Here is a 27,710-nt window from a genome sequence, read left to right as displayed (position 1 = left end):
ATAGCCGATCTTGAACAATCAGTAGCTTTATTAGGGGACCAAATTGTGAGCCTGCAAAGGCGATTACAGTTAAAATGTGATTGGAACCATACTGGTCTGTGTATCACCCCTGTGCCTTACAACGAGACAGCTTTCCTTGGGATAAGGTTAAGAAACATTTATTGAACCATGGCAATTTAACACGAGAAATTATTGATCTTCAAGATCATATTCACACAACATTTCAAAAGAGATTAGAGGAGGTAACCGGACAGCAAGTTTTACAAAGTCTTGTTAATGAGATACAAAATATGAATCCTATCCCACATATTAAAGCATTAATGGGAACCTCCTCAGGGTTGTAATTACTAGTATTAATACTTTGCTTTGTTCTATATTTAGTCTGCAGAAGATCCCGTAAAGCCGCAGCAGTGAACAATCAACGCAGTGCTATTTTTTACGTCATGAACCTGAAGCAGAACAAAAAAGGGGGAAATGTAGCCGGTCAGGCGGAATGAAGTTAACCAGAAGAGGACGCTCTGCCGGGAGAAGGCGGGGCCTGCAAGCGGCCGCGGCAGAACAAAGCCTTGCACGCGAGACTTATTGTTCCGAGGCAGAACTTTCCTTGACGTGATAAACAGTCCACGAGGGAGGGCATGGAGAGTTCAGGGAGGGTGCACTGCTGCAGGTGGAAAGGGTCTTTGTATAACATAGGAAATTAATAGTGTCATGTATAACTTAGCTCAGATGATCTCATAAGCATGCCTGTTAGTCACTGTCACTTGCTGTACTCCATTGTTGTTTGCTGTGCTCACTTCAATAAAAGCCAGAAGGCATCAGAGGGTCTTGGCTACACGCCTGAGCGAGCGGTAGCCCTCTGCTCTACTTCCTCCTGCACGCCTGGCTTGCCTCAGTGTCTCCGTTCACAAGGAACATCCACACAAGGAGCTGACAGCCAGGGAACCGGCTGGGGGTCCTGGGGGCACAGAGCGCGGGTAGCGGGTAAGCACGTCCCTCGCGGAAGGACTCGCTGCCCGCAGGGTCCGCCCTCCCGGAAGAGGGTGAAGGTCCAGTGCCTCAGGGGGGGGCTCTGGGGCGAGCGTCACGGACTCCCGGACCGGAAGGCAGCCCCCCCTCCCCCGAAGGTGGGGACGAGGGAGAGGACCCCATGGTGACTGCGGGAAGGCCCGGCCAGGCGGCCAGAGGGACCGGGCAGGGCCACCCAGGAGCCAGCTGCTGAGGCCGCTCGGGGGCTGGTCTCCCCCGGGTGACATTACAGCACCCAGCGGAGCCACCACAGGGACCCGGGCGAGGGCAGGCCCATCAGAGCTGTGGCCCCGGCGCCGGGTGAGCCCAGGAGGCGGAGGGACAGCAGTGACCCTGCCACGGGGCCTGCTCCTCCAACAGCTTCCTGAAGTGCATTTATTTCTCCTGAATCCTCGCCCGACGACATTTTCCCATTGATTTTTTTAGAGAGAGTGGAGGGGAGGGAGGAGAGAGAGAGACAGAGAGAGAAAAGTGGATGTGAAAGTGTGAGGGACACATTGATGGGCTGCCGCACCCCCCGACCGGGTTGGGGTTGGAGCCTGCAACCCAGGGACGTGTCCTTGACTGGGAATCGAACCCACCAGCCTTAGGTCCACGGGCTGAGGCTCTAACCACTGACCCAACCCGGCCAGGGCTCTGACCACTTGTGTTTAATCACAGATTAGGTCCTAACTATGTTCTTTTTGTGGGGGGATGGGCATTAAATGTGCTTTAAGCCCGGCCGGCCTGGCTCAGTGGTTGAGCGTCGACCTATGAACCAGGAGGTCAGGGTTCGATTCCCTCTCAGGGCACAGGCCCAGGTTTCGGGTTCGATCCCCAGTGTGGGGCGTGCAGGAGGTGGCCGATCCATGATTCTCTCATCATGGATGTTTCTCTCTCTCCCTCTCCCTCCCTCTCTGACATCAATAGAAATATATTAGAAAAAAATAACGTTTTCTTGGCACCCGGCCACGCACACCCACCACTTCCTGCCTGCAGCCTCTTTTCTACGGGGCAGAGCTGAGCACGGACCCCGGCCCAGAGCTGGTCGGCGCCCTCTGTGCACAGGCTGGCTGCCGTGGAGGAGGCGGGGCCGCTTACCTGGCTCTGGCCGGGCTGCTGGGGCGCACTCGGTGTCCCTCGTGGCGTTGCAGGTCTGCAGGGTGGCGCCGGGACAGCTGAGAGGAAGGAGTGAAGGACCCCGAGCATCACTTCCCGGCCAGGCCGGCCCCCGCCCCGGAGGGCCCCGGGCTCCGGCAGCCTGTGCCGGGCTTTCCCATACCATCGGCCACCCGGCTCCGGGACCGCTGAGAGCACAGCGAGGGAGTTCAGGGCCCTGGGGTGCGGCTGTGAGGACTGCACCTGCTGGAGCCACAGCCGCACCGAGAGGGAGCAGCCCCGAGAGGAAGCCCATGGAGACGGGCAGGCAAGCGAGTCGAGAGAAGCAGAGCCCTGATCGAACCGGACCTGCAGGCGGCCCCTACTTCGGACTTGTCAGGTCCCAGGGCCACAGTTCACATGGTCTGAGTTGCACTGAAGGGCCCACACGCGCCTCACAAAATGCGCTGCTCTGCCCGCCGGGGGGCTCAGGGGATGAGCATCGGCCTAGGAACCAGGAGGTCACGGTGCGATTCCCGGTCAGGGCACAGGCCTGGGTAGCGGGCTCCATCCCCGGTGGGGGGCGTGCAGGAGGCAGCCGACCCATGATTCTCTCTCATCATTGCCGTTCCTTTCTCTCCCTCTCCCCTCCTCTCTGACTTCAATAGAAATCCATTTCTTTTAAAAGGGAGCTATTTTGCCAGGGGGTTCACCGCTGTCATGTCTCCCCGAAGGTCCCCCATCGAGCCCACCCGGGACTCAGGATGAACCTTCTTAGGAAATCTGTGCGTGTGATGGCGCTAAAGGGAGGCCATCGCGGAGGAGCCGGGCCTCCCGTGACCAGCGTCCTAAGGGGAGCCCGTTCGCAGGGAGCAGCACAGAGACGCAGACAGGAGGCGGCGCGATGGCGGACAGAGCAGAGGCCGCAGCAGCAGGTCTAGGAGGAGCGCCAGGGGCGCCGCCACCCAGAGCCCAGGAGGCAGGAGGGTCCTCCCAGAGCCCGCGGGGCCGGCCCTGCCCACACCCGGGTTTCGGGCTCCCGGGCTGCGGGCCTGGGGAGAATTATTCCCGAGGTTTGTGAAGCCGCCAGGACCGGCGCCTGTGACAGAACCAGGGCCCTGCTGCGGGGACGGCCTTGCAGCTGGGACAGGGCGCGGGGCTCACGGCTCTTCCTCTGCCCGGAGCCGCCTCCTCTGGAACCTTCTATGGCTCCCACCTCCTCCAGCCTCTGCCCTCTCCCAAGCCCCGCCCTCCACCCCTCGGGGACCCCGGCAGGTTCTGTGCTTTGGCTTCTGTGCCGACTCCACGGGGCTTTGGTGGGATGAGTGGGTGGTGGGTCTGGGTGGACGGAGCCCTGGCCCTAGGATGGCCCCCGGTGGGAACAGCCAGGCCATTGGTTGGATTTCATCTGCAGGCGCCTCCACGTGGCAGGTGCTACCAGGTTACTGATGGGAGAACCGAGGGGCAGCGGCAGAACCCGAGGCAGACACGCCACGGGGGAGGAGGGCGGGGGTTGGGGGAAGACCCAGGCTGTGTGGCTGCCCGCGCCCCGAGGCCGTACCTGGTGCAGCGGTAGCAGCTCTCCAGGCAGTCCTCAGAGTCGCAGTAGAACTCCCCGGTCTTGCACTGGCACCGCCGGTCCTGTGTCGGGGTGCAGTCACTCACCATCTCCTGGTCTGCGGGGGGAGGGGAGGCTGGGTCAGGCACCAGGGCTGGGACTCTGCCAGTGGACATGGGTGGCTCCCGGTGACGCCACTGCAGACCGGCTGGGCTCTGACACACGGGGGAGAGCGGGCCCCGGTCCAGACGGAGGCGGGCGGGCGGTGGGGAGTGGGGTAGGCCCGTGGGAACGTCACCCACCACACCCAGTGTTTCCTCCAAGGCTGGCACTGACCCCCCCATCTCCTGTCGGGCCAGGATCCCCACTGCCCTGCGCCCCACGTGCGGCACCGGCTCTGGCGGATGTAAGACGGTCCGCCTCTTCACTCTCAGAGACGCTTTCTTTTTCTTTCTTAATTATATTTTATTGATTTTATTTATTTATTTATTTATCTATTTATTTATTTGGTTAATCATCACTGCACGATATTTTTCCCATTGATTTTTCTTGTTTGAATTATCTTCAAGTTTAGACCTTTGGAAAAGGCTTTTATTTTTAATTAAAAAAAATATATATGTATTCTTGCCCTGGCTGGTTTGGCTGGGTTGATGGAGCATCAGCCTGCGGACTGAAAGGTCCCAGGTTTGATTCGGGTCAAGGGCACATGCTGGGGTTGCAGGCTCGATCCCCAGTAGGTAGCGTGCAGGAGGCAGCTGATCCATGATTCTCTCTCACCATTGATGTTTTTTTCTCTCTCTCTCCCTACCTCTCTGAAATCAATAAAAATATATTTAAAAAATAAAAAAGGAGCTTCGGGGTCAAGGTTAAGACTCAAGGGGTCCGGGACTCACCCTCGCGGCAGGTGGTGCACAGCAGGCAGGACCGCAGGCCGTTGGCGTGTCCCGTGTACGTCCCTGTGTCACACGCCTCACACTCGCTCCGGGTGTGGGGGCTGCTGCACGGCTCTTCGACATACTGGCCTGTGCAAGAGGTCGGGGTGCGGTCAGACCCACCAGGCACGCCCGGCGCCCCGCTGTGCTCCTCCACGCCAGGCCCTGGGCTGGCCTCTCCGGGGAGAAAATGCCAATCCCTGTCCCTGGGCGTTAGCATTGGAGTGATCTCTGCCTGTTCCCGGGTCGTGGAAATGACGAAGCAATCGCTCCCCGACAGCTGTGTGGTGGGGCACCCGGGACCCGACCCCCACCCAGGACACACCTCTGAGGCCCCCAGGACGCGCCTCTGGTCCAGGGTCAGTCAAGGTGGCAGGACCCCAGCCCAGCGCTCAGCCACCCGGCCCAGGGCTCGCCACCAGCTGCCCGGGTGCAGGCCAGTGTCCAGGTCGCCATGGGGGTCCCAGGGCCCAGCCTGGAAGGCCCCGAGGTGGACACGTGCTCCGCTGGCCAGCACGGTGCCCGGCCGCTTCCTCCCTGCCGCCCGACAGAGCCATGGCTCGACGTGCATTTAGTGCGGGCCCAGCGGACAGAACCCGCCCCCACTCACCTGCGGGGCAGCGCTGGCAGCAGCGCCTGCCAGACTGGTACTCGTACTCGCCGGGCCCGCACCTGCTGCCCGGGCTCAGGTTCGCCGCGCTCGGCTCGGACAACAAGTTGCTCGAGGTGCTGAGGGTCAGCTGCAAAGATGGGAACCGTGTTTCACCGCGTTCTCGCCCCCCATCCCTCCCACTGTCACCCCGGCAGGGTCCACAGCACGCCCCGTCCACGCGGAGCACCGCCTGGGCCGCCGCCCTGGAACGGGAGGGTCAGGGTGCACGGCTCTGCATGTAGCAGCCTCAGGAAAAGGCAGCCAGGGGCTCCCCGAGCCGGGGGCCCAGGAACCGGGGTCCCGTGCGCATTGGCCTCACAGGTGGGGACAGTGGCCTTCTCGTCCCATATCTGGGGGGAGCTGTTACCACGCACAGGATTCACACGGGAGAAGAATTTAGTCACAACATCAACATCAGCACAGACAGAACCTGGGGTGGCCAAGCCTAAACGCTGGACAGTGGCCACCCACCTGGCCAGCAGCTCTAAGGAGCAGGCAGGGTGCCCGGAGGAGGTGGGGTGGGCCTGACCCGGCAGAAGCAGAGGCAGGCTGAGCCCGGGGCAGGGGCCGCCAGGGGACTGCACTGTCCCATGTGCTCCCCTCAGCCTCGGAGGCAGAGCGTCCCTCCCCAAGCTGCTCCCCAAGCTGCTCGGGCCTGGGGTGCGGGTGCAGCTTGCCCTCCTGACTCTCAAACTCAGACTCCATTCTGCCCGCTCCCTGTGGTGGCAGCAGCAGGAGCAGCGGCGAGGACCTCCAGGCCATGGTGCTCCTCTGGGCCAGCTGATGTGCTGGGTAGTGAGCTCATGGTGCAGAGCTTTTTATGGGGAGGGGAGTGGAGGGGAGGGGAGGAAGAAGAAAGGAAAAACGGGAGAGAGAGAGAGAGAAAGAAGAAAGAAAGAAAGAAAGAAAGAAAGAAAGAAAGAAAGAAAGAAAGAAAGAAAGAAAGAAAGAAAGAAAAGAATAAAAGAAAAAGAAAGAAGCCCTAACCGGTTTCAGTGGATAGAGCGTCGGTCTGCGGACTGAAGGGTCCCGGGTTCGATTCCGGTCAAGGGCATGTGCCTGGGTTGCGGGCACATCCCTGGTAGGGGGTGTGCAGGAGGCGGCTGATCCATGTTTCTCTCTCATCGATGTTTCTAACTCCCTCTCCCTTCCTCTCTGTAAAAGTCAATAAAATATATTTTTTAAAAAAAGAAAGGAAGGAAGAAAGGAAGGGGAAGGGAAAAGGAAGGGGGCAGGGAGGATAGGAAGCAGTGGGACGGCGCCTGCGGGTACCCTTTCCGAGTGAGGCCGGGGGAGGAGCGGGGTTCCTTCTCTCCTTTGTCGGCTCCTCCAGGGACTGGGGGTCCTACCCTCGCCCCCTCCGGCCCCTGCGGTCCTGCCCCCGGGCCGCCGCCTCCAGGGGCCCAACCGGGGGCGAGGGGGCGCGCGGTCCTGCCGGCGGCGCATCCCGGTCTCCGCGGCGCAGCTCGCTCACCGGGACCCGCAGCAGCGGGAGCAGCAGGAGCGGCCACAGCGCGAGCCCCATGGCGCAGGGCGGAGTGGGGGGCCGGCCCGGGCCGGTGGCTTATATACCCCGGACGTGGGCGGGTCGGCGGCGACTCCATCCCCTGCGATTCCCGGATGACGAAGCAAAACTCCGCAGAGAACAAAAAAAAAAATGAAGTGGGCTCTTCGTTAAAAAGCCAAAAACCTGCGGAGCCACTTCCTGCCACTGCAGAGCGTCCGCGGGGCCGGAGGGGGCGGGGCCGGGGCGGGGCTGGAGGGGCCGGGGGCGGAGCCGGGGGCCGGGGGTCGCGGGGCGGGGCCGCGGCCGGGGCCGGGGCGGGGCGCGGGGCGCGGGGCGGGGCGCGGGGCGGGGCGCGGGGCGGGACGCGGGGCGGGGCCGGGGGTCGCGGGGCGGGGGCGGGGGGTCGCGGGGCGGGGCCGGGGCCGGGGCCGGGCGCGGGGCGGGGCCGGGGGTCGCGGGGCGGGGCCGCGGGTCGCGGGGCGGGGCCGGGGCCGGGGCCGGGGCGGGGCGCGGGGCGGGGCCGGGGGTCGCGGGTCGCGGGGCGGGGCCGGGGCCGGGGCCGGGGCGGGTCGCGGGGCGGGTCGCGGGGCGGGGCCGGGGGTCGCGGGGCGCGGGGCGCGGGGCGCGGGGCACTCACCCGGGCGGCCGGCGACCCGCTCTGATCCGGATGCGGCGCCGCCTCTCCTCCCCCCTCCCCTCTCTCCACATCCGCGGGTGGGGTCACAGCAAACTTTCATTCATTTTTTATTTTATTTAAAACCCGAGTGTGTTCAACCGGTGTCTCCCCCATAAATTCCAGGAGGAGAGAGACGGAGACGGAGACGGAGACGGAGACGGAGAGAGAAGAGACCGGCCCGTCGGGGTCCCGCGAGTCCCGCTCGTTCAGCTGCAGAGGCCGCGGCGGCTCAGCCCGTGTAGCTCGTCCTCCGGGGCCGACGGCGCGCGTGGGGGCGGCGCCGGGACACGTGGAGCCGGAAAAAACCCTTCACTTTCTATTCCCCGCGCCGCCACGCTACGCCCCGCCCCCTCCCACGTGTCACGCCCCGCCCATAGCCACGCCCCCAGCAGCAACGCCCCAAGGCCACGCCCCCGTCATGCCCGACGCCACCAGCTCCTGCTTCTCCTGCTCCACTGGGCTCCCCGCCTCCCCGCGCCCCCCGCGCCCCCCGCGCCCCCCGCGACCCCCGCGACCCCCGCGACCCCCGCGCCCCTCACGCGGTTCTACCGGAGCCAGAACCGCGCTCGCACATTAACGCGCCGAAGGCTGCTGAGCGACCCCCGTTACAAAACTGGGCGCGGAAATGCTTTAGGGAATAATTGGCTTTAAAGTCTCTAAGTTGTTAAGGCAAAAATACATCACTAAAATGAAGAGTATTTGGTAAAAAAAAACAAAACACCTTTTTCAGCGGTAATGACATATATGCCTACACATAGTTTTCCAAAGTCTTCGGTAACTTCAAACTTTGAAGTTTGCTGAATTAAAAAATAAAAATTATTAAATATCTAGGTATTTTGAAATAACACAATACTGAAATATTCATCTGAGTTTGCCTCCTATGAAAAACCTAGAGGATAGATTTGAATCTATTAATGAAATAAGTCGTGTTTTATTTGAAATATATCCTTAAAAATTGAAAGTATTACTAATCTCAGAAATGCTACGAATTTAACTTGCCACCTAAAAACTTGAGGTCTCCAGGAGCTAAAAGTTCAGACTAAGTTGGGAGAAATTACATGGTTGTGATAACAGAAGGCATGAAGTATGGAAATTCATTTTTGAGGAGAATAATTCTTGCATTATAGAATTCTTGCATTTATCTCGAAAATTAGTAGTTCAAAATATATTATAGTCTTTATGTTTATCTGTGTCTGTGTACTACCTGTGGTAAAATTTCAACCTAGAATATAATACTTTATTGGTCTAAAAAAGTGGGGTGGGGGGATTAATTCTATAGTCCAAACCAAAATTTTTGAAAATATACTTTATTGATTCTTTTTGTACAGAGAGGAAGGGAGAGGGATAGAGAGTTAGAAACAACCATGACGTGCACCCAACCAAGGTGCGTGCCCCTGACCGGAATCGAACCCAGGACCCTTCAGTCCACAGGCCGACGCTCTATCCACTGAGCCAAACAGGTCAGGCCCAAACCTAATTTTTAATATTAAAACCGGTCTAAGCTTAACTGATGTGTTTAGAATAATTACAAAGAGTGTGTGATGTAATCTTTGGGTTGTGTATATTTAACAGTCCTTCCAAGTTAAATTTTGAGACTTTAACCGAGAGATAGCTTTGGGACATTCCCTGGAATGGCCCTGGAATGACTCGGGATTTATTCTCTCTTCTAAAAAAATATTTTGAACTAAATTAGGCCGATGTAATATACTTGACATTACATGGGAAGCTTTGTCAAATAAAAATTAATAACTGTTCTATTTATATACATATATTTTGTTGAAATCCGTGTTATAGGAATTTCAGTCTGCTTCAGAAAGGAACCTGCAAAGATTCAGAGCCAAGTTCAAACAGGAAACTCTCAGGGGGGGCAGGTGTCCAGTCGGGGTCACCGGTCAAGCCAAAGCGATGGTTCCCTGTGGGGCGTCTGCCAGTGACACTCGGGTATCTGCGTTTCACAGATTGGAGTTTATGAATTCTTTCCAATGCTCAGGACACTGCTCTCAATAAGCCACGTGCCTCATTTTAAAATCTTACCTGTTGTTTATTCTTTATATGCTGAAATTATAATTGAATCTAAAGGTACACAGATTTTATATTATTCTCTATGTAATTTTACAGGAATTATTAATTACCAAGAAATTGTTGTCTTGGAATGTTATATTTTATAGAAAAGCAAAGTTTTTTTTAATCAAATCTATAACCAGGCCACTTTTAAATTTTGTCATTCGTGGAGAGCTTTTTTCTGATGCATTTGTAGGCATATTATATCTTTAGAAAAATCCATGAAAAGGACTCTGACCTACTCTAACTTGCAGGCTTCTAAGCAGGTCATATCTTTGAACTGGATGAAGATTTATAGAACTTCAAGCAATAACTGAATTCAAAAAACGACTACTGGCAAATTATCAGGATAAACAAAAATAACTATGGGACTAAATGAATTGAGAATAATTATTCCTATGACGGTTTAAAATATTGTTGACTTTGAACTCTTTTGTTTCCCAAATATAAGGAAAACTAAGGAGCAGCCATTCTGCATTGTAGGAACTAATAAGTCAGTAACATTCATTTCACAGGTCTCCCAGGAGACAGAGATTCAAAGACTACGCCAGCCCGGAGGGTGTGTCCATCGGGAAAGACATTAACGGAAGACTCGCTCCAACAGTGTTAAGGGACCTCGCCTTCCCAGGTACCTGACCACGATGGACACCTGCCCGTCTCTGACACGCGCCTTCATCTCAAGGACGAGGAGCCGCCCACGACGGAGGAGGCAGCCAGCAGCCCAAGACGTCCACAGGCCTGTGTGCTCACAGTGGATGCTGCTCAACCTTGTTCTTACGTCCCCTCATTGTTATGACTGAAGGAATGTAAAGTGATTTTATGCGGCCGTTATCCTCCTTGTGGTTTCCTGGTGGAAACAATAGCTGTCTCCCCAGAGCCCTCCCCTATTAGACATGAAACATTCCCACCTACTAGGCAGTGATATTCTGATTATCAGCTAAGATAAGGAAGTTAATGTCTTGGGGGGTTTTTTTGGCCACACATTGGTGGTCTTCTACTATCATTATAAGCTTTGGTACATTTTTTAGACAATCCTATATAATAAGAGTGATATGCAAATTGACCATCACTCCAACACATAAGATGGCCGCTTCCATGTGGTCAAAGATGGCTGGCAGGGGAGGGCAATTGTGGGGGACCAGGCCTGCAGGGGAGGGCAGTTAGGGGCGACTGGGCTGGCAGGGGAGGGAAGTTGGGGGCAATCAGGCCAGCAGGGGAGGGCAGTTGGGGGCAATCGTGCTGGGCAGGGGAGCAGTTAGGCATCGATCAGGCTGGCAGGGGAGTGCTTAGGGGCAATCAGGTAGGCAGGCAGGAGAGCGGTTGGGAGCCAGCAGTCCGGGATTGTGAGGGGGATCCCAGATTGGAGAGGGTGTGGGCTGGGCTGAGGGACACCGGGCCTCTAGTATCTATTATAAAGGACTTACCTTGGACAAACCTCTCCGAGAACACTTCCCTAATAATTCCCCCAGTAGAATGATATATGGGTCTAATCTAGATGAGTATTTTAGGTGAATATTGTCTAAATATAGGAATGGATGAAATTAACTGCCCAGAAGAAAAATTGGAACTTCTGGACAATAGCAGATACTTGTTCCCCTCAGATCCTTCCTTGTCAAATATTAGACATTTTCTGTTCCTAATCGATGTTACCAGTTTGTTATTGTTACTTTTGTTCCTGGTATGTAAATGTGATACTAGAGGCAGAAAAACAAAACTTAAGACCAAAAAAAAAAAAAAAGAGACAAGCAGCAAAAATACTTAGATTACGGTAACTCAAAAATTAGAAATGATCCAGATCCTTTTCAACAAGGACATATAGGACCCGACTGCCTCCCATTTACCTGCTTTTTTAAAAATAAAATAATAATAATTCGACCTTAAGTGCCATCTAAGGTTATGGTCTTGCCCCTCCTCAGTGGTCCAGCTGTTCAGCAAGATTCGGTGACACTGAGCCTTCCTAGGAATCAGCCTTCCTGGCCGTGGGACTCCATTATCCAACCAAACGGTTGGTCATCAATGCAGCTTTTGGATTGATTTATGGCCAAAAGGGGGATGTGTGGGCGAAAGGGGCCACATGCTGACCTGACAGCTCAGGGGAGGCCTGCGTGGCCGCCTTGCAAACTCAGAGACCTAAAGCCACCACAAAGGATGGTCTGAAATTAAACTTTAACTAAAGCAGTGATGGTGGGCAGTCACCTCCTAGCCCAGGATCTTCACTGACAAGGTCAGCGTTTACCGTAACTGAGCCTGTCTGTCTTTGTGCGTCTATGGTAACACAGCCTGGAGATGTCTGGGTAACGTGTAACTTCCCTTTTTCCGGATCCCCTGGGGCACAAGCTAATGTGCTGGGCGAGGACAGAGACCACAGATTCCTTCATTATCATGTTACTGTCCCTGCACCCACCTACGCATGTGTCCATCATTTTACCTTTTATCCAATCCCAGGCCCCCCCCCTTTGCTTTCTCCCGCCTCCCTAGTCTATCACCAATGGATTTCATGGAACCCGCCCACGTCCCTTTCCTTTGATCAGATGTGTAAATACGGGTGGAACCCCCCACTCTCCGGAGCATTATCTCAATCCGTTGAGGTTCTGCTTCCCGGCCTGTGTCGACAGGTTGGCTCCAATAGACTCACAGAAATTCTTACAGGTTTCAGTGGTTTTTAGGTCACCACTCTCTCAAAACCAATGTAAAAAGTCTACTTTTAAACAAAGACCCACGCAAAGCACCGCACCCACTTGCGTAAAAGGCCAAGCCCCAGCCGGCCGGTCGGTGAGGCCGGAAGGAGAGCGGAAAGGCGTGCGAATCGCCAAGGGAGAGCGCTGCTGGCAGGTGAGGGCACCTTATACAGTGGGGCCTTGACTTACGAGTGTCCCCACTAACGAGTTTTTCGAGATACGAGCCATCTCTGGGCCGATTTTTTGCTTTGAGTTGCGAGGTAAAATTCGGGTTACGAGCCAGCTTCAGATACCCCACCGCTGGCTGGCGCAGCGAACGTCACAGTGAACGCCACCACATCAGCCCAGCATCACGTGTCTCACTCGTTCACTTTGATGGTTTGACACACGAGTAATGTGAGTTACGAGCTCCGCCACAGAACGAATTAAACTCGTAAGTCAAGGCCCCGCTGTACGGGGGGAAACCCAGAACATCCAGGAGACAAACAAGCTCACTCAGCAGTCAGGGCCCAGCCGGACCGGAGCCCCTGGCAGCGGCTCACAGTCCCCCAGGGGCCCTGGACCCAGAAACAGGTTGGGGCGCAGCTTGTGCGGGGCCAGCGGGGCAGGTCCCTGGACGGACCTGGTGGAGGCCGGGCGGGCAGGGGTGGGGGGCAGGCGGTGGGGTCTGGGGGTAGGGGACTGGGGGTGGGGGGCTGGAGCTCCGCCTGGTCTCTCTGCCCCTCGCCCCCCACCCTCCTCCACGGCCTTTCATGAGTCAAACACCCTCAGGGCGGAGAGCATGGCTCCTCCTGAGACCCCGCCTCCCCCCAAGGAGCCCCAGGCGCCAGGAGGGCACCCGGTTCCAGGAATCCGGGCCGGAGACCAGGGAGGCCGGGCGGAGGGCGCTGCAGCCCCGGGAGCGGACCGGGTGCCGGGCCGGAGGAGGACCCGGGGTGAGGGGCGGGGTGAGGGGCGGGGTGAGGGGCCCCCCTGGGGCGGGGTGAGGGGCGGGGTGAGGGGCCCCCCTGGGGCGGGGTGAGGGGCGGGGTGAGGGGCCCCCCTGGGGCGGGTGAGGGGCGGGGTGAGGGCCCCCCTGGGGCGGGGAGGCCTGGTGGGCGGAGCTTCGTGGGGCTCAGGACCTCCTCACTGGGAGCCCCTCTGGGCCCTGATTTGGACTCCGTTGGGGTCGCCATGGTAACCAATTCTGCTTTGACCCAGGCCTGGAGGTCCCGGTTCCGTTTCTGTTTCCAGGCAAAACCAGCCTGTTTGCGTAAACCCACCATGAGACTGAGCCTGGGCTTCGTTGTTGTTGTGGTTTTGTTGTTAATCGTCACCTGAGGGCATTTTTCTATTGATTCTTAGAGAGAGTGGGGGGGGGAGAGAGAGAGAGAGAGAGAGAGGACCCTCCCACACGTGCCCGGCTGATTAAACCTGCAGCCCAGCCACCTGCCAGGACGGGAATCAGCCCGGGGCCCCTCGGTGCTGGGGCCGAAGCGCTACTGTTATGCCCAGAGTTCGGGGTCCCCAATAATCCACCACCAGGGAGCCTTTTCCGATGCAAAAGCAAAGGGTCTTTTATTCAAGCCCGGGACTTGGTCCCCCTCCTGCCTCCATTACTGGATGCAAGAGAGAGCCCCGAGTTCTAAGAGAACAAAGAATTTATAGGGCTTGGGTCAGGGGGTGGGGGCTCACTCGGACCACTGATTTGGCCAATTCTGGTTGGTTGAGTGATGGCCGGGGGGCTAATGACGCAAAGGTAGGGTGCAGCTAGGGTCTGGTTACACAAAGACAGGAGGTGGCTAGCATACTTTTGGCCTTGGGCTAGTTTCCTTGCATTCCTATTGGCTGAGATAAGGGCTGGCTGAGCAACTGATACATTCTATGGCTTCTGCTTGAAGAGGAGTTAGGAACACGGTTATCAGCCCTGTTCTGTCCTTTCATTCCCCCCTTGTCTTGGAACTTCCGGCTCAATCATGAGACGGACTGAACTATCAACTGAACTACTTTTATACACTTCTTGACAAATTGGGCTAGTCTGTTAATAATGCAAGGGCCGAAAGTCAACAGCATCAGGAGGATTATAAGGGGTCCGCCGAGGTCCGCTGTCTTCTTGAGGGTGATCTGCAGCAGGTGTGTCTGGTCAGAGGTCACCTTCCAGTCAGGCTCCCTGCTGTCCTGGGCACAGAAGGAGCTGGGCTTGTGACCTGGCAGAGACAAACTATAACAAATGGTTCGGTGGAAGGGAAAGAAACCATTTTAGTTTTAACAACCTCTATTGAAATAGGATTTTTCTTCTTAAAATTCCTCTATGGCTATCAAAAAGCCAAATTAATATTAATTTATCTACTGTATTCAATTTGGCCTGATGTTTGCATAAACACAACAAGAATGGTAACTGACTACCTTTGCTGGAATTTCATGACTGAATCTTAACGTGCACCATAGGGCCAGGAAGCCAAGCCATTCAGCCGCCATCAGGCCTGCCTGCAGCATCTGCTGAGTTAGGTGAATCCCTCACCTGTAGCAACTCCACCTGAGCCCACGCTCTAGGCTTCAAGCCCATCTCAGTAGCCCTCCTACTCGTTGCGGCCCAGAGTGAGTGGGGGTTCCGCAGGGATGCAGAGGCACCCTTATTGCTCCCCTTCTACTCTGACCAACCGCCAGTGATGGTAGGGCATGGGCCTGGCGCTGCAGCACCAGCCATCTTCAGGGCTCCCAAGCAGGATACCAGGCTTTTCCTGTGGCACTCTTATTGGCTTCAAATCTTCAGAGCTCAGACAGGTTTCTTTAAAACATGACATTCCAGTCAAAGTTTCCGGTTAATAAAATTACTATTGAAAACCGGTCTTATTGATTTCATGCAAAGAAATGTATTGCCATCACTTATTAAGCATTGCCAGATTTCAGAGGAATTATGTAAGGAGAAAAACATACTGATTTGCTCTAAGATCTTCTGATTTTTCTTGTTAGTCCTTTTAACGTTTCTCTTCTTCTTTCTAAATTTCATACTTTCAGATTAGCCTTTAAACCTTCTTTTATGTTCTTATAAATGCACAACCATGCCTCAGACCTTTCATTCCAAATAGGCTTTTCCCAGCTCTCTACAGCCGAGGTTTGTACTATCCCTGACAATACAGGCTGCCAACTGTTAGCTGTCTTTTAATAGAGACCAAAACCTGATGGGTATTCTTCTTTGCCCAGTTGGGCACCTGCCCTCTTGGCAGCCAGACACCCTCTACTTTTGGGGTTCATCCCATATAGTCCCCTTTCAGGACTGCTAACACATAGCTATAACAATGTTCCTCAGTGTGGGAGACTGGACACTTGCCAGTTATTTCCGAAGATTACCATGGACTGTAGACCATCACCGGTTCACAGCTTCAGCTACATTTAAACCTGTAAGAGAATCAAAGGTTAATATAACATATTAATACAATGAAACATAATATTGGCATCATGGCCGCTTCAGGCAGCCAAATCCTCCGCTACTAAACATGAGATATGGCAATGCTATACATACATTTTAGGAAGGTGACTAAAGTCCACTCTTTGACCTTTCTATATAAGGTAAAATTGTCCTTGTCTTTCTGAAGCCATGTCTATGAAGATGCAGGCATCATCTGAGTCTATTATACAACTTTCTGCAGGTATAGTCCTTTTCAAGTTGGGGTGAGTCCTGGAGTCGTGAACTTCTTTACCCACATTGAGTCCCCAGGCTGGAAAGGATGTACAGAGTCCGAGGTGGCACTGGCAGGGCATCTCGAACAAGCTTATGGGTGGCTTGTAATTTCTGTAAGAGATCACGTCCAAGGAAGGGGTACAGGCATTCTGGCATGACTGGAAACGAATGAGTTACCGTGTTCTTTCTGAGGTCCACAGTCCTCTTTGATGTCCAAGGAAGAAGGCAGTTTGTCTGGTGGCTCTTAGAACTGGTGCCTTCTTAGATGTTACTGGTCCCATTGGCTCTGTCAAGACTGAATAGGCTGCTCCAGAATACACCAGGAAACTAACCGGGGGTTTTATTTATTTATAAATATTTATATCTAAGTAGACATGTAAACATTTAATAAACATTTACATTTATACCTTTTCAGTGAACAAGTACTTTTACAGTCTTGGGAATTTTGGCAGATAACAGGAACACTGCCCAAGTCCCCTGATGGGGGCCTGACAAGAACAGATGTGGAGGCCTTTGGCTGGGGGGTATAAAGTCTTCATTCTTCCTACTGACATGGGTGGGGGCAGCAGAACCGTCTGTAGCTGTGGTCCCGGTAGTTCCAATAATGGTGACTTCCTGTCCTGAGAGGGGAACTACCTTCTGAGTAACTACCGAGTGCTCTGCCGCTGTATCAATCATAAAGTTCACAGTCTGGCCCCCGATCTTCATTTTGACCATCGGCTCATGGGGGCCCAGTTGGAAAAAGCCCAGCCTGTCCTAGTCGGAGTCAGCTGCTGCCAGTCCGAGGAGGCCTGCCTCAGGCGGCTCTGGCCAATAGCGGCTGGGTGGTTTGGATGGCCTTGCCAGCTTCTTCTGGCCTGCTTCTGCCCTGCCTGCCTCTTTACTCCTGCTATTAAACTTTACTCTGTTCCTTCTTACACACGCAGAACTGGACCCAAGGCAGCGAGGTTTGAGCAATTTTAAAATTCCTTAATATACATTTTATCATTCATGTTGCAGGGAGGGACCGGGTTGGCTCTTCCTGAATAAAAGAATTAATCAAAATAAGGCTTATTTTCTAACTTCATTTGTCCTTGGGTGTGGACAACAAATGACACTAATCAGATTGACATAAACGATTTAACCTTCGTTTAGGGAGGCAAATGCAAAGCATTTGCTCCCAGCTTACTGGTCTATCATGCATTCAATTTTCTTAAAATGTATTCTGGCACAGGAGAAAGTTGTTTTGCTGTACACAGGTAGTTTAACCTCTATATAACTGGGCTTGGACCTCTGCCCAGCAAACTGCAGTCTGTAAGTTCAATATGCAGCCTCTGGTTTTTCTAACCCAATGAGGTTTCGGCCAGTCTCTGAGTCAGACTCCTCCTCTCTTGGAGAATTTTAAAGTCCTGATGGCTCCCGGGTCCAGGGAGAGTGCCCTTTTGTTAACCCTTAGGGCCCTGCTTTCTTGCCTTTCTACCAGTTCCCTTTGTGGCAGAGCAGCAACCAGGCCTTTTTCAAGGGAGTGCACTTGAAGGAGATATCAGCCCCTCCTGTGAGCCAGCTGCCCCGCCTAGGGTCTCCCAGGGGCCCAGCCAGAGCGTCCTCCAGCAAATCCCGGAAGCCGCTGCCCTTTCACAGTGGTATGGACTCAAGCAGGGGGTTCACTGGATGTAGCCTGCAGCGAAGCGCTTGCTGGCTTCTGCCTGCAGCTGCTCGTGCCCACAAACCCTGCCCCACAGCACGCTCGGCACCATCAGCTCCAGCACCTCGGTGTTCTCCAGCAGCTGCTGCAGCTCCTGTAGGCTCTCGTTGATCCGCACACACGCCACTTCTTCTCCACCAGGCGCTTCAGGGCCTTGCGGGCAGCTCAGGCATTCAGCACCCCCCTTCTTTGACCTGGCTCTCAGGGGCTGCGTCTGCCTGGCAAACAGTTCTAAATCACCAGGGCGGCTGCGGGTTTTAACACATTTTAAATGTATTTTTACTCTTAAGATATATCTAGACCTTTTGTGATCAAACTAAGAACAGGTATTGGTCTAATTTAGCATTGGAAAGGTTAAAAAGAATAACCCAGGGCAGAGAAAGACTACTGTGTTTACAGTTACTTCTTGTGGCCTTGAAGTTCATTGATAAGACCTGTTAGGTCTGCAGCCAGCAGCATAACTGCCAACCCCTCCGCCCCCCAGTTCAGTTGTTTGTCTCCCTTTAAACAGTGGGAGTTTTGAAGAAACCACAGACTGCTCCTATAGCAGCCCTCCAAGTAACTTTCACTTCACACCGACTAGTAATGAGCAGCCAAAATAGACAAAACACTTGTATTCACACTCTCTTAGTAGACTAGCCCAGACTGGAGCTGAGCAGATAAACAAAACAATGCCCAACTCCCCAGATGGGCGTGGGGGCACTCCTGGCACCCATGTCCCAGAACAGAATTCTCGACCAACGTTTTGGTGAGAACCTACCGGAGGAGTTAAGACTGCGTCCAGTCCCCGCTCTCGGTAGCAAATTGGCTAGTCCCACACAAACAAACAGCTGTCCACTCATGCTTCCTCAATGTTTCAGCATTCATTCCAATTCCACAATCTCTATTGTACCCCTTTAAAATTTTTTTAACATGCAATTAAGAACAGCAGGTTTACTTTGTCCCGACCTCATGATGATCGGTGACGAGAGACAGACAAGGGAGGGGGTGACCTGTTTTCACAGATCCTCACTCAGATGCCCGCCTGATCAAAGTTGTGAAGACACACAAAGGAGAGGAGAGGGCAGGCTCCCTCCTACCACACTCACACACTTTTACCAGATACTCATTCAGCAAAGGCATTTAGCTACCACAACATACAATTTTTCCCAATTCAGTTTGAACCTTAAACTTTTAGCAAATATTCAGCATTTTTCAATCAGTAACATTTTTAAGAATAAACTTCAAAAATGCAAGACATAAGTTTTTTTATCATTCGAATTCAGTGAGCTTCAAGGTCCCAAGTTCCCAGCAGTTCTGGGAAACCACACCTGAGGCTGGCGAGCAGGTTTGGCCCAGCCCTTGACTTTAAAACAACCATAATGCTTAAAGGAGTAGTTTGAGTCTGTCCCATAACGTCCGTCCAGTGAGTCCACAAAATTAGACAAAAGAACACAGACACCAGACAGACAAAGACACTTAAGAACAGCCTTCCGCCCCCACGGAAGAAAACTGGACGATGGCCGTTTGCCAACCAGCGGGAGCGACCCGCCTCGTCCCAGAGGTTCAGAGGTTTGAGGGGAATGCACTCCCCTCATGAGGGGTTTTCACACCCCTCCAGACGGAGGGCCAAGGCGTCCCCTGACTCCTCCTGCCTGAGACCCGCGAGTGCGTCCACTTAGATCTTATCAGGCACAGATTACAGAAGCGAGCTCGTACAGAACAGAACAGAGGACACACAGACACTTACCGCGGTTAGCAGACCCTCCGGAGTGGGGTCCCTTGTGGGAATTGGGGATCCCGGGACGAGCCCCCAAATGTTATGCCCAGAGTTCGGGGTCCCCAATAATCCACGACCAGGGAGCCTTTTCCGATGCAAAAGCAAAGGGTCTTTTATTCAAGCCCGGGACTTGGTCCCCCTCCTGCCTCCATTACTGGATGCAAGAGAGAGCCCTGAGTTCTAAGAGAACAAAGAATTTATAGGGCTTGGGTCAGGGGGTGGGGGCTCACTCGGACCACTGATTTGGCCAATTCTGGTTGGTTGAGTGATGGCCGGGGGGCTAATGACGCAAAGGTAGGGTGCAGCTAGGGTCTGGTTACACAAAGACAGGAGGTGGCTAGCATACTTTTGGCCTTGGGCTAGTTTCCTTGCATTCCTATTGGCTGAGATAAGGGCTGGCTGAGCAACTGATACATTCTATGGCTTCTGCTTGAAGAGGAGTTAGGAACACGGTTATCAGCCCTGTTCTGTCCTTTCACTACCCGCTGGGCCACACCGGCCAGGGTGGACCTGACCTTGCCGGCTTCACAGAACAGCACTCCCAGCTCCGGGGATGACCCCATAACCAAGGCTCTGAATCGAGCGCTACCCGGTCCCGGGCGGGATCTGGGGTCTCCTGGCCGGACATCCCCGGAGGCCATAGAGCAGCGGTTCTCAACCTGTGGGCCGCGACCCCTTTGGGGGTCCAATGACCCTTCACAGGGGTCGCCTAAGACCATCGGAAAACACATATATAATTACATATTGTGTTTGTGATGAATCACTATGCTTTAATTATGTTCAATTTGTAACAATGAAAATACATCCTGCGTATCAGATATTTACATGACGATTCATATCAGTAGCAGGGGGTGGGGAGCCGGGGGTGGGGGGCAACGAGAATGATTTTATGGTTGGGGGTCACCACCACATGAGGAGCTGTGTTAAAGGGCCGCGGCGTGAGGAAGTGAATCCTCCTTTGAGGATCTGTTTTCCATGGAGCCTCCAAAGGGGGTATAAGGGATGGAGGGAGGGGGGTGAAGGAGAAACAGGCCGTGGTGACCAGCCTGGGGCCCGGCCTCGTCACCTGCCTCCGCCCCCGGCCGTGGGCCGTCTCCCGCCGGGCTCTCCGGGGTCCCGGGGAGGATCGGGGGCTCGGACACCACGTCCAGGCGGTCTTCAGGCAGGTGTGGGGCCCCCGTCGTGGGGACCGGAGCGTCTGCATCTGGGGTCTCAGGTGATGACACTAAGGCCACTGAGCTCTCCTGAAAAGGCAAGGTGTGTCTGGAGTCGGGGGTTCAGCCCGGGTGCCCCAGGGGAGTAAAAGTCTCTTTCCAGCTGACATTCGGGGCTCAGGGTAAAGGGGTGCAGACGCCGCCCCGGAAGCTGAGCTGTGCATGCAGACGGGGCCCGGCGGCCTCCCCGACCCTGCTGTCGCCCCTGCCCTCCCGGCCCGACGCCCCCACCGGGAACAGCCCAGGGAGACACTTACATGGCTGCCTGGCTCCCCCGACGTTGCTGAAAATCAGAAGAAAAGCAAGTGAACACACGGTCATCGCGCTCGATGCCGTCGGTCACTGACGGGCCACCCGTCCAGGCCTGACCCCCCCAGAGGGCAGGGCAGCTGGACTCCCATCACTAGCGACACGATCGCGTCCTGGGGCCACCATGCGGCACAGGCCTGCTCCTGGCGATGCCGGTGCGAGCAAACCGCCCGCACAGCCAGTCGGGCAGACATGTGGCAGATAAAGGCACGCACCCCCGGATACTGGGGAACAGTGAACAACCACAGTGAAGGCCTGGGGGGGGGGGGGGGAGGCGGGGGGCTGGGAGGAGGGCGCGGGGAGAAGTGGGAGAGATCCGAAATACGACCCACAGGGCACGGGGCTGCCACTGACATGAACCGCACGGACTTCTGAGGCCAAGGCCTGGGATTCACAGCAGGGAAAGCGCTTACCTGTCCTGAAACGGCACAGCCACTGGGGAAGCAGCACCCCTGTGGGCACACGGAAGGACGTGAGTGTCCTCGGTGCACTCCCCTGCCCCCGACCCCGGGCGGAGCAGCCCCGGGCTCTCCCTGCTTCCCCACCATGCCCCCCACCCCATGTGCGCCATCTGCAGCCACTGCGGGGCCGAGCTCTGCAGCCCTGCACCTGGTCAGCGGCACAAAGCACATGGCACAGGGGCCCCGAGTGATAAAGTGAGCCCGGCCCGGCCACGTGACTCAGTGGCTGAGCTTCGACCTAGGAACCAGGAGGTCAGGGTTCGATTCCCGGTCAGGGCACAGGCCCCAGTTGCGGGCTCCATCCCCAGTGTGGGGCGTGCAGGAGGCAGCCGATCCATGATTCTCTCTCATCATTGATGCCTCCCTCTCCCTCTCCCTTCCTCTCTGACATCAATAAAAATATATTAAAAATGAATAAGGAAGTGAGCGCAGCTGTATTTTAAATGGAAAATGCTGGTCAAGAGCCTGCCGGGACCCCAGCCTGGCTGCTGCTCTCCCGTCCGGAGCGCTCTCCTCCGCTTACCTCGTCTTCTCCACCAGGCGATGGCGATGGCGATGCCGATGGCGATGGCGATGGCGATGACGACGATGTTGATGACAATGGCAACGGGGGCCACCACAGACACAACCAAGGCGCTGACAGCCAGGGAACCGGCTGGGGGTCCTGGGGGCACAGAGCGCGGTAGCGGGGAAGCACGTCCCTCTCGGAAGGACTCGCTGCCCGCAGGGTCCCCTCCCAGAAGAGGGCGAAGGTCCGGTGCCTCAGGGGGGGGGCTCTGGGGCGAGCGTCACGGACTCCCGGACGGGAAGGCAGCCCCCCCCCCCCGAAGGTGGGGATGAGGGAGAGGACCCCATGGTGACTGCGGGAAGGCCCGGCCAGGTGGCCAGAGGGACCGGGCAGGGCCACCCAGGAGCCAGCTGCTGAGGCCGCTCGGAGGCTGGTCTCCCCCGGGTGACATGACAGCACCCAGCGGAGCCACCACAGGGACCCGGGCGAGGGCAGGCCCATCAGAGCTGTGGCCCCGGCGCCGGGCCAGCCCAGGAGGCGGAGGGACAGCAGTGACCCTGCCACGGGGCCTGCTCCTCCAACAGCTTCCTGAAGTGCATTTATTTCTCCTGAATCCTCACCCAACGACATTTTCCCATTGATTTTTTTAGAGAGAGTGGAGGGGAGGGAGGAGAGGGAGAGACAGAGAGAGAAGTGGAAGTGAAAGTGTGAGGGACACATTGATGGGCTGCCGCACCCCCCGACCGGGTTGGGGTTGGAGCCTGCAACCCAGGGACGTGTCCTTGACTGGGAATCGAACCCACCAGCCTTAGGTCCACGGGCTGAGGCTCTAAGCACTGACCCAACCCGGCCAGGGCTCTGACCACTGTGTTTAATCACAGATTAGGTCCTAACTATGTTCTTTTTGTGGGGGGATGGGCATTAAATGTGCTTTAAGCCCCGCTGGCCTGGCTCAGTGGTTGAGCGTCAACCTATGAACCAGGAGGTCAGGGTTCGATTCCCTCTCAGGGCACAGGCCTGGGTTGCGGTTCGATCCCCAGCGAGGGGTGTGCAGGAGGTGGCCGGTCCATGATTGTCTCATCATGGATGTTTCTCTCTTTCCCTGCCTCTCCCTTCTTCTCTGACATCAATAAAAACATATAAGAAATAAAATAAAGCCACGCACACCCACCCCTTCCTGCCTGCCGCCTCTTTTCTACGGGGCAGAGCTGAGCACGGACCCCGGCCCAGAGCCGGTCGGCGCCCTCTGTGCACAGGCTGGCTGCCGTGGAGGAGGCGGGGCCGCTTACCTGGCTCTGGCCGGGCTGCTGGGGCGCACTCGGTGTCCCTCGTGGCGTTGCAGGTGTGGAGGGTGGCACCGGGACAGCTGAGAGGAAGGAGTGAAGGACCCCGAGCATCACTTCCCGGCCAGGCCGGCCCCCGCCCCAGAGGGCCCCGGGCTCCGGCAGCCTGTGCCGGGCTTTCCCAGACCATCGGCCACCCGGCTCCGGGACCGCTGAGAGCACAGCGAGGGAGTTCGGGGTCCCTGGGGTGCGGCTGTGAGGACTGCACCTGCTGGAGCCACAGCCGCACCCAGAGGGAGCAGCCCCGAGAGGAAGCCCATGGAGACGGGCAGGCAAGCGAGTCGAGAGAAGCAGAGCCCTGATCGAACCGGACCTGCAGGCGGCCCCTACTTTGGACTTGACAGGTCCCAGGGCCACAGTTCACATGGTCTGAGTTGCACTGAAGGGCCCACAACGCACCTCACAAAGTGCGCTGCTCTGCCCGCCGGGGGGCTCAGGGGATGAGCATCGGCCTAGGAACCAGGAGGTCCCGGTGCAAGTCCCGGTCAGGACACAGGCCCGGGTTGTGGGGTCCATCCCCGGTCGGGGGCGTGCAGGAGGCAGCCGATCCAGGATTCTCTCTCATCATTACCGTTCTCTCTCTCCCTCTCCTCTCCTCTCTGACATCTATAAAAATCCATTTCTTGCCGAAACCGGTTTGGCTCAGTGGATAGAGCGTCAGCCTGCGCACTGAAAGGTCCCAGGTTCGATTCCGGTCAAGGGCATGTACCTTGGTTGCGGGCACATCCCCAATAGGAGATGTGCAGGAGGCAGCTGATCCATGTTTCTCTCTCATCGATGTTTCTAACTCTCTATCTCTCTCTTCCTCTCTGTAAAAAATCAATAAAATATATTTTAAAAATAAAAATAAAAAAATAAAAAAAATTAAAATCCATTTCTTTTAAAAAGGGAGCTATTTTGCCAGGGGGTTCACCGCTGTCATGTCTCCCCGAAGGTCCCCCCTTCGAGCCCACCTGGGACCTCAGGATGAACCTTCTTAGGAAATCTGTGCGTGTGATGGCGCTAAAGGGAGGCCATCGCGGAGGAGCCGGGCCTCCCGTGACCAGCGTCCTCCTAAGGGGAGCCCGTTCGCAGGGAGCAGCACAGAGACGCAGACAGGAGGCGGCGCGATGGCGGACAGAGCAGAGGCCGCAGCAGCAGGTCTAGGAGGAGCGCCAGGGGCGCCGCCACCCAGAGCCCAGGAGGCAGGAGGGTCCTCCCAGAGCCCGCGGGGCCGGCCCTGCCCACACCCGGGTTTCGGGCTCCCGGGCTGCGGGCCTGGGGAGAATTATTCCCGAGGTTTGTGAAGCCGCCAGGACCGGCGCCTGTGACAGAACCAGGGCCCTGTGCGGGGACGGCCTTGCAGCTGGGACAGGGCGCGAGGCTCACGGCTCTTCCTCTGCCCGGAGCCGCCTCCTCTGGAACCGTCTATGGCTCCCACCTCCCTCCCTCCTCGGGCCTCTGTGTCTCCCAAGCCCCGCCCTCCACCCCTCGGGGACCCGGGCAGGTTCTGTGCCGACTCCACGGGGGATTTGATGGGATGAGCGGGTCGTGGCTCTGGGTGGACGGAGCCTGGCCCCAGGGCGGCCCCCGGTGGGAACAGCCAGGCCACTGGTTGGATTTCATCTGCAGGCGCCTCCACGTGGCAGGTGCTACCAGGTCACAGAGGGGAGAACCGAGGGCAGCGGCAGAACCCGAGGCAGACACATGGGGGGGGGACCCAGGCTGCACGGCTGCCCGCGCCCCGAGGCCGTACCTGGTGCAGCGGTAGCAGCTCTCCAGGCAGTGCTCAGAGTCGCAGTAGAACTCCCCGGTCTTGCACTGGCACCGCCGGTCCTGTGTCGGGGTGCAGGCACTCACCATCTCCTGGTCTGCGGGGGGAGGGGAGGCTGGGTCAGGTACCAGGGCTGGGACTCTGCCAGTGGACATGGGAGGCTCCCGGTGGTGCCACCGCACACCGGCCGGGCTCTGACACACGGGGGGAGCGGGCCCCGGTCCAGACGGAGGCGGGCGGGCGGTGGGGAGTGGGGTCGGCCCGTGGGAACGTCACCCACCACACCCAGTGTTTCCTCCGAGGCTGGCACTGACCCCCCGTCTCCCGTCGGGCCAGGATCCCCACTGCCCTGTGCCCCATGTGCGGCACCGGCTCTGGCGGACGTAGGACGGTCCACCTCTTCACTCTCAGAGACCCTTTCTTTTTCTTTCTTAATTATATTTTATTGATTTTATTTATTTATTCATTTATCTACTTATTTATCTGTTTCTTTATTTAGTTAATCATCACTTGAGGATATTTTTCCCATTGATTTTTCTTTTTTGAAATATCTTCCAGTTTAGACCTTGGGAAAATGCTTTTTTTTTTTTTTTAATATTTGAAAAAATATGTATTTTTTCCCCTAACCGGTTTGGCTCAGAGGATAGAGCGTCGGCCTACGGACTCAAGGGTCCCAGGTTTGATTCCGGTCAAGGGCATGTACCTTGGTTGCAGGCAAATCCCCAGTAGGAGGTGTGCAGGAGGCAGCTGATCAATGTTTCTCTCTCATCAATGTTTCTAATTCTCTATCCCTCTCCCTTCCTCTCTGTAAAAAATCAATAAAATATATTTAAAAAATAATATGTATTCTTGCCCTGGCTGGTTGGCTGGGTGGATAGAGAATTGGCCTGCGGACTGATGGGTCCCGGGTTAGATTCCGATCAAGGGCACATGCCCGGGGTTGTGTGTTCCATCCCCAGTAGGTAGCGTGCAGGAGGCAGCTGATCCATGAATCTCTCTCATCATTGATGTTTCTATCTCCCTCTCCCTTCCTCTCTGAAATCAATAAAAATATATTTAAAAATTTAAAAAAGGGGCTTCGGGGTCAAGGTTAAGACTCGAGGGGCCGGGACTCACCTTCGCGGCAGGTGGTGCACAGCAGGCAGGACCGCAGGCCGTTGGCGTGTCCCGTGTACGTCCCTGTGTCACACGCCTCGCACTTGCTCCGGGTGTGGGGGCTGCTGCACGGCTCTTCGACATACTGGCCTGTGCAAGAGGTCGGGGTGCGGTCAGACCCACCAGGCACGCCCGGCGCCCCGCTGTGCGGCCTCCACGCCAGGCCCTGGGCTGGCCTCTCCGGGGAGAAAATGCCAATCCCTGTCCCTGGGCGTTAGCATTGGAGTGATCTCTGCCTGTTACCGGGTCGTGGAAATGACGAAGCAATCGCTCCCCGACAGCTGTGTGGTGGGGCACCCGGGACCCCGACCCCCACCTCCACCCAGGACACACCTCTGAGGCCCCCAGGACGCGCCTCTGGGCCAGGGTCAGTCAAGGCAGCAGGACCCCAGCCCAGTGCTCCGCCTCCCGGCCCAGGGCTCCCCACCACCTGCCCGGGTGCAGCCCAGTGTCCAGGTCGCCATGGGGGTCCCAGGGCCCAGCCCGGAAGGCCCCGAGGGGGACACGTGCTCCGCTGGCCAGCACGGTGCCCGGCCGCTTCCTCCCTGCCGCCCGACAGAGCCATGGCTCGACGTGCATTTAGTGCGGGCCCAGCGGACAGAACCCGCCCCCACTCACCTGCGGGGCAGCGCTGGCAGCAGCGCCTGCCAGACTGGTACTCGTACTCGTCGTGCCCACACCTGCTGCCCGGGCTCAGGTTCACCGCGCTCGGCTCGGATGACAGGTTGCGCGAGGTGCTGAGGGTCAGCTGCAAAGACAGGAACCGTGTTTCACCGCGTTCTCGCCCCCCATCCCTCCCACTGTCACCCCGGCAGGGTCCACAGCACGCCCCGTCCACGCGGAGCACTGCCTGGGCCGCCGCCCTGGAACGGGAGGGTCAGGGTGCACGGCTCTGCATGTAGCAGCCTCAGGAACAAGGCAGCCAGGGGCTCCCCGAGCCGGGGGCCCAGGAACCGGGGTCCCCTGCGTATTGGCCTCACAGGCGGGGCCAGCGGCCTTCTCGTCCCATCTCTGGGGGGAGCTGTTACCACGCACAGGATTCACACGGGAGAAGAATTTAGTCACAACATCAACATCAGCACAGACAGAACCTGGGGTGGCCAAGCCTAAACGCTGGACAGTGGCCACCCATCCGGCCAGCAGCTCTAAGGAGCAGGCAGGGTGCCCAGAGGAGGTGGGGTGGGCCTGACCCGGCAGAAGCAGAGGCAGGCTGAGCCCCTCAGCGGGTCGGGGCCCTGGCGACCCCCCTGCAGAGAGAGCAGGCTGGGTCGGGGGCGGCTGACAGATTGGGGGGCAGGGCGGCGACGGTGATGTGACCACATTGTTGAGGGCGTGTGACTCTGCTTGATTTCAGGAGAGAAAGCAGCACCTGGAACCCCAGACAGCAACGTCGCAGACGGAAGTCCCTCCTCCACAGTAACTACTTTACATGCAAATGCATCCAACTCCCATGGGACAGAGATGGCCGAATGGGGTGAACACATGAGCCGCCGCACGATGCCTGCGAGAGACTCACTCTGCGTCCAAATGCGCACAGAGGTGAGAGGTGGGGCGATGGGCCCCGCTGGTTCGGACAGAGCACCGGCCTGTGGACTGAAGGGTCCCGGGTTCGAGTCCAACTCAATCCCCGGCCCTGGTCTGGGCTCGTGCAGGAGGCAACCAATGGATGCATGCCTCCCTCTCCGTCTTCCCTCCC

The 27,710-nt window shown here is 56.5% G+C and overlaps 2 protein-coding genes across 3 annotated transcripts in view; both read right to left on the bottom strand.

Annotated features, from left to right (window-relative positions):
- Positions 1 to 15: 15 nt before the first annotated feature.
- LOC139017746 (tumor necrosis factor receptor superfamily member 23-like) lies at positions 16 to 6,954 on the bottom strand. Of its 2 annotated transcripts, none has more exons than XM_070426339.1 (6): positions 6,720 to 6,954; positions 5,204 to 5,333; positions 4,555 to 4,683; positions 3,665 to 3,779; positions 2,107 to 2,183; positions 16 to 955 (listed from the first exon to the last, which is right to left on the bottom strand). In XM_070426339.1, the coding sequence occupies exons 1-6, from the start codon at positions 6,768 to 6,770 to the stop codon at positions 903 to 905; spliced, it is 555 nt and encodes a 184-aa protein (XP_070282440.1). In that variant the 5' UTR covers positions 6,771 to 6,954; the 3' UTR covers positions 16 to 902. The 2 variants fall into 2 exon arrangements, with proteins under 2 accessions (XP_070282440.1, XP_070282441.1); XM_070426340.1 differs by having other exon boundaries at positions 16 to 449.
- A 12,429-nt stretch (positions 6,955 to 19,383) lies between these two features.
- The window catches only part of LOC139017655 (tumor necrosis factor receptor superfamily member 1A-like), a 28,640-nt gene continuing 20,313 nt past the window's right edge, over positions 19,384 to 27,710 (bottom strand). Inside the window, exons 5-12 of the mRNA XM_070426268.1 lie at positions 26,633 to 26,762; positions 25,976 to 26,104; positions 24,842 to 24,956; positions 23,053 to 23,129; positions 21,779 to 21,919; positions 21,208 to 21,246; positions 20,743 to 20,768; positions 19,384 to 20,515 (exon numbers count right to left, since the gene is read on the bottom strand). Coding sequence (XP_070282369.1) covers positions 20,195 to 20,515; positions 20,743 to 20,768; positions 21,208 to 21,246; positions 21,779 to 21,919; positions 23,053 to 23,129; positions 24,842 to 24,956; positions 25,976 to 26,104; positions 26,633 to 26,762 — 978 coding nt within the window. The 3' untranslated portion in view covers positions 19,384 to 20,194. The remainder of the gene's footprint in view (positions 20,516 to 20,742; positions 20,769 to 21,207; positions 21,247 to 21,778; positions 21,920 to 23,052; positions 23,130 to 24,841; positions 24,957 to 25,975; positions 26,105 to 26,632; positions 26,763 to 27,710) is intronic.

The sequence above is a fragment of the Myotis yumanensis genome, unplaced genomic scaffold, assembly GCF_028538775.1.
Source record: "Myotis yumanensis isolate MYYU_CA2020_CCGP unplaced genomic scaffold, mMyoYum1.0.hap1 SCAF_10, whole genome shotgun sequence".
NCBI lineage: Eukaryota > Metazoa > Chordata > Mammalia > Chiroptera > Vespertilionidae > Myotis > Myotis yumanensis.
The sequence above is the reverse complement of the archived record's forward strand: the minus strand, read 5'-3'. Positions and strand labels throughout refer to the sequence as shown.

Excerpts from the sequence above, each read along its gene's own strand:
- LOC139017746 (XM_070426339.1), bottom strand. The coding sequence starts at position 6,770 with ATGGGGCTCGCGCTGTGGCCGCTCCTGCTGCTCCCGCTGCTGCGGGTC. Across the intron at positions 3,780-4,554 it reads GTGCACCACCTGCCGCGAGG|ACCAGGAGATGGTGAGTGAC; the intron begins GTGAGTCCCGGA and ends CTCCCCCCGCAG. Across the intron at positions 2,184-3,664 it reads AGCTGCTACCGCTGCACCAG|CTGTCCCGGCGCCACCCTGC; the intron begins GTACGGCCTCGG and ends CCTTCCTCTCAG.